This window comes from Helianthus annuus, chromosome 3 (genome assembly GCF_002127325.2).
Source record: "Helianthus annuus cultivar XRQ/B chromosome 3, HanXRQr2.0-SUNRISE, whole genome shotgun sequence".
NCBI classification, from domain to species: domain Eukaryota; kingdom Viridiplantae; phylum Streptophyta; class Magnoliopsida; order Asterales; family Asteraceae; genus Helianthus; species Helianthus annuus.
Window position 1 is genome coordinate 27666245 of NC_035435.2, and position 5807 is coordinate 27672051.

Genomic DNA, 5807 nt, shown 5'->3' on the forward strand with positions numbered 1-5807 from the left:
AACAAAAATTATAGAATTGAAACAGAAGCCTGGACACGGGGGCGTGTTCGCTGAACACGGCCCGTGTCCAGTTACCTGAACTGGGAGATTTCCTGCAGGGGGCTCAGCACGGGGCCGTGTTGGTTGGGCACGGCCCGTGTGGAGCCTTCTGTTTTGGAGATTTTTGTCGGTTTGTTCTGTTCTTCTGCATGGTTCCATTTTCTCTCGTTCCCTTTTTCATCCATTACCACCATGAGTGTGTTTTATTCTGCAAAAACTAAAAGATTAAACTTAAACTAAGGATAGGTCCGCGGAATGCCTCCGTGGTGCGCCACGTTTATAAGGGTCCTTGGCTAGACCCAATTCCTGGTCACACGTCATTTGATTGGGGTGCCTTGCCTCCCAAGTTACACCGTCGGAGAGCGGCATCCAAGCTTGAGTCGATAACCTTCATGTAGTGGACCGGGTCGTCATCCTCTATTCTTTTCCCAACTCCGAACTTTACCTCATCGTCCCCGTATCTCAACGTTAGTGTCCCTTCATTCATGTCCACTACTGCTTGTGCGGTGGCAAGGAAAGGCCTCCCTAGAATAAGAGGGACCTCGTTGTCTTCCTCCATGTCGAGTATGACAAAGTCAACAGGATAAACAAACCTGCTTACCCTTACCAAGACATTCTCGATGACACCTTGCGGGAACTTGACCGATCGATCCGAGAGTTGTATGCTTATTTTTGTGGGGCTTGTGGTTCCCAAGCCAAGCCTTTTAAACATTGAAGAGGGCATGAGGTTAATGCTTGCCCCTAAGTCGGCCAAGGCATTGCGAACGGGAGATTCCCCTATTGAGCACGGGATCGTGAAGCTTCCGGGATCGATCTTCTTTTGGGGTAGTTTATTGAGTACGAGGGCAGAGCATTCTTCGCCTAAATTAACTAATTGCAAATTTTCAATTTTCTTTTTATGTGTAAGGAAGTCCCTCATAAATTTAGAGTATTTGGGCATTTGGGTTAGGACTTCGATAAAAGGAATATTGACATGCAATTGTTTTAGCAAACTTTCGAACTTTGCGAATTGCTCGTTGGTTTTTTGACGAATTAACCTACCGGGGTACGGAACTCGAGGAGCCTTGGTAGGCTCTGTTGATGGTGGAGGGTCCTTCTCCTGCAGATGTGTTGGCGTTGATTCTTCCGCGGTTGGAGGTACTTCTGCAGGCCCTACGGTTCGGTTTCGTAGCGTGATGAGGTGAACTTGTGCCTTCGGGTTGGTTTCGGTATTGCTAGGTAACGCGCCTTGTGGTCTCTCGGAAAAATTTTGAGCTAGTTGATTTATTTGTTTTTCTATATTTTGAATGCTAGCTTGTTGATTCCTAAAGTTTGATTCTAATTGTAGGAATCTTTCCGAATTTTTCTTGTCAGTGTCAGAGACGAGGCGAGATATAGTATCTTCGAGCCTTTCTCTCCCACTTTGTTGTTGAGTGAAATTTTGTGACTCATTTCTTGGTTGCTGAAAGTTTGTTCGTTGTGGTTGTTGGTTACTACTATTGCCGGGCTCCCTCCAACCAAGGTTTGGGTGGTTTCGCCATCCTTGGTTGTAGGTCCCCGTTGGAGGACCCGACGGCCTAGGTCTATTATCAATGTAGTTTACCATTTCTTGTTGATCGTCCGTTTCTTTCATGCAACTCCAATTTTCATGTGACCCACCACACCCCTCACAAGCCATGACCGAGACTGTTTTTGTCATTTCTAATTTTTTTATTTTTGAAGAAAGGGCCTCGATTTGGGCTTGTAAAGAGGTGTTTTCGTCCACCTTATGGGCGCCCGGGGCAATAGTTTTATTTCCCCGGGGGGTGTGCCACTGAAAATTGGTTTGAGCAATTTCCTCAATCTGATTATATATTTCGTGTGGGCGTCGATTACCTAAAAGTCCCCCGGAGCTAGAATCAAGTGTCTGTCTAGTATGTGGCAACAATCCATTGTAGAAAGTGGATACTTGTTGCCATATCGCGAGACCGTGATGGGGACACTTGCGTAGTAGCTCCTTGAATCTTTCCCAAGTTTCATATAAGGATTCCCCGTCCTCTTGCGAGTATGTGTTAATTTCAGCCATTAATTTAGCAGTTTTAGAAGGAGGGAAATACTTATATAGAAATTTTTGGGCTAGTTCATCCCAGGTGTTTACCGATCCAGCTGGGAGGGTGTTGAGCCAAGCTTTCGCTCGGTCTTTTAGTGAGAATGGAAACATACGAAGGCGGATGGCGTCGTTTGATGCTCCATTGATCCGAAATGTATCACATATTTCTAAGAAATTAGTTATATGTAGATGGGGATCCTCGTCCGCGAGCCCGTGAAAGGTTGCGGAGTTTTGGAGCATTTGTATCAAGTGCGGTCGAAGTTCGAAGTTATTAGCTTCGACATTCGGGGCATTGATAGCGGCGCCGAGATTACCTACGGTGGGCCGTAAGTAATCCATGAGGGTACGTTGGTCCGCCATTGGGGGTGAGTCACCCGAAACCTTCTCTTGATTTTTGGCTTTTAACCTTTTTCTGAGAAAGCGTTCGGGTTCTTCTAATGGTTCCTTTATGTCTTTATTGGAACTGGAGCTCATACACTACGTGAGGTTGGCGTCGGGTTCCAAGTCCTGCAATAAAAACAGAAAAGAACGTTGGTCAGAAGGTTCACCACGGCCCCGTGTCCAGCGAACACGGCCCCGTGGTCGGAGTTACAGTGGTTGTTTTTCAGATCCCAGTTACTGGAAGTTGGACACGGCCCCGTGTTGCACCGACACGGCCCCGTGGTCAGCCTTCTGTTAACTTGAAAAACAAAAACTGCCAGTAATGTTGCTGAGCACGGCCCGTGTCCGACCAGGCACGGCCCCGTGCTGAGCTCTGCAGAAGCTGAAAAATCTAAAAAAAAATCCTAAAAAATTAAAGAAAAATAAAAAGATGATTAGGCCGTTGATTCCTAACTTTCTTAAAATCCTTGTGTCCCCGGCAGCGGCGCCAAAAACTTGATGTGCGTGTAGTGTAATATATTTTTAGATATATTTTTAAGCCCTTTTTACACTTTTAGCCAAGTTTTAAATTTATAAAACACGATATTTACTAACACTAAACACACATATGGGCAAGTGCACCCATCGTGGACGTAGTATAGTGTTGGTAAGATACCGAGGTCGTCCAAGGACACAAGAGCTTTTAATACCGGTTTATCCTCAACGTCTAATCAAATCAAAAAGTTAGAAAAATGTTTTAAACTAAGAAAAATAAAAACTAACTAAATGCTGAAAAATAAAATAAAATAAAAACAGATAGACAAGATGAATCACTTGGATCCGACACGTGTATTAGTATAACCTTTGATTATTTTCGCACTTTTGCACTTGTTTAAGAGATTATCTTAGTTATTGTAGTAGGCCCCTTTTTCGGAGGTGACGTTACCCTCAACCCAGTAGTTTGAGTCAGCAAGGATACAATCCTAAAGGGTTGGATTATTGAAAGATAATGAATTAAGTTATTAATGCAAATTATGGTAGGCCCCGCTTTTGGCGGTGACGTTACCCTCGGCTAAGTAGTCTGAGTCAGCAGGGATACAGTCCTAAATAGCCGGGTTATAGTATTAATAGTAGTTAGCTTATGAGGGGGTCAAAGAGTTTGGATCCCCGCCATCCAATACCTATGGGAATTGAAGGAGATCCTACTAAAATTGACCCAGGTCCCAAGCAGGACCTCTAAACGCTGAACAAGGGCAAGACCTTTACCAAACCGTTCCCTTAACCCCCGACCAGGTAGCCAACATACCTCCATATAGACCGTGGAGATATGAATGGTGAAAATCTTTTATTTTATATAGACAGTAAAATAATGCCAAGACACCACGGACAAACGATAAGGAAAGATCACCTTCAACATAAGTAACTAGTTATTAAAGTCATTAATACAAAACCAAATAAAAAGTGCAAAAGATTAAAAATAAAAAGTATTATACTAAACACTTGTCTTCACCAAGTGATGTAAGAGACTTAGGCAAACATGGCCTTGATTGTCAAGAACTCTTACGATCAATCTTGGATCCCGAGACGACTCACACACTCTATGATGGACAATGGATGATGGTGGTGGATGATGGTGTTATGGTGGTGGTGGGTGGTGGATGAAGTGTGAGAGAGGTGGTGTGCCAAGGGATGAGAGAGAATGAAGCCAAGCTCCTCTATTTATAGGCTGAACAGAACGCTGGACACGGCCCCGTGTTCGCTGAACACGGCCCCGTGCCCGTCTGACACTCTCTCTCTTCATTAATTGTAATTGCGAATTACAATTAATGCGCCTGCTGTACTTTCAACACGCCCCCGTGTCCGCTGGGCACGGCCCCGTGGTGAGCAATGGAAGCTTCTACTGGTTTGTCTTTTCTGCTGCTTCCTGGGCACGCCCCCGTGTTCACTGGACACGGGGCGTGTTCAGGCTCTGTTTCTCTTCTCTTTGTCTTGGGAGGTGCCGTTGAGGGTCCGGGCAGTTCACTTTTGTTCCTTTTCTTGTAATTATGATAGAATTAGGGGTCTTTTTGCTTCTTTTGTGATTTTGAGCTCATTTCATCCTGAAAATACAAAAGGAAGACAAAAACACTCTTTTTCCAACATTAGTACTTAAAAAGGGTTAGTTTTATGCCTTAATTGATGTGTTTTACATGTTGCATTTTACACACATCAACGGGTGTCAGGGCAGCCAGCCCAATCTGCGTCAGTGAAGGCAGTCAGAGCGACAGAGGGAGAAGACTCAAGAGTAAGGCCATATGAAGCTGTGCCTTGTAAATATCGGATTATTCTCTTAAGAGCCTGCCAGTGAGAGTTCAATGGTGCATGCATGTGCATGCAAATCTGTTGAACTGCATAGCTTAGGTCAGGTCTGGTGAAGGTGGTATACTGAAGAGCCCCAGCCAAGCTACGATACAGAGAGGGATCTTCAAACGCGGTTCCCGAGGTGGAAGAAAGTTTCGGCTGAGTGTCAACCGGTGTGTCCACTGGTTTGCATGATCGCATACCCGCACGATTAATAATATCATGAGCATAAGCCTGTTGGGAGAGAAACATAGAGTTGTTGTGTCGAGTAACAAAAATTCCCAAAAAATAGCTCAAGGGCCCGAGATCTTTCATGGCGAATTCACTTGCCAGACTAGCCATGAGGTGTTGACGAAGTGTATCTGAAGAAGTGACAAGAAGGATGTCATCAACATATAGAAGAAGGTAGGCAGTATGCTCTTGATGGTGAAGTATGAAGAGAGAATTGTCACTTTTGCTTTGAATAAACCCCATGTGAAGAACATGATCGGTGAATCATTGGTACCATGCTCTAGGAGCCTGTTTGAGACCGTATAAAGACTTTTTGAGCCGACAAACGTGGTTAGGAAATTGTTTGTTGCGGAATCCCATAGGCTGATACATGTATACGGTTTCATTGAGAGTGCCGTGCAAGAAGGCGTTGGTGACATCGAGCTGGTGAACCGGCCATGCCTTGGTGAGAGCAATGGTGAGAACCGTACGGATGGTGGCTGGTTTTACTACAGGGCTAAACGTCTCGCCACAATCGATCCCGACCTGTTGTAACCTGCCATCACAAATTAACCGAGCCTTGTAACGTCCCAAAGAACCGTCAGAATTAAATTTGTGTTTAAATAACCACATACTGCGGATAACATTCATCTGCGGGTGTCTAGGAACAAGTTCCCAAGTCTCATTTTCAATAAGAGCATTATATTCAGTCTGCATGGCGTTATACCATTCCGGTGAGGACAAGGCATGGGTTGGGTTTTTGGGAATGGGAGTAATGGTGGTGGTGTGA

The 5807-nt window shown here is 44.7% G+C and overlaps 1 protein-coding gene across 1 annotated transcript; it reads right to left on the bottom strand.

Annotated features, from left to right (window-relative positions):
• Positions 1-4675: 4675 nt before the first annotated feature.
• Positions 4676-5281, bottom strand: LOC110931424 (uncharacterized mitochondrial protein AtMg00810-like). The gene has a single exon (XM_022174819.1). The coding sequence runs from the start codon at positions 5279-5281 to the stop codon at positions 4676-4678; it is 606 nt and encodes a 201-aa protein (XP_022030511.1).
• Between the last annotated feature and the right edge of the window lie 526 nt (positions 5282-5807).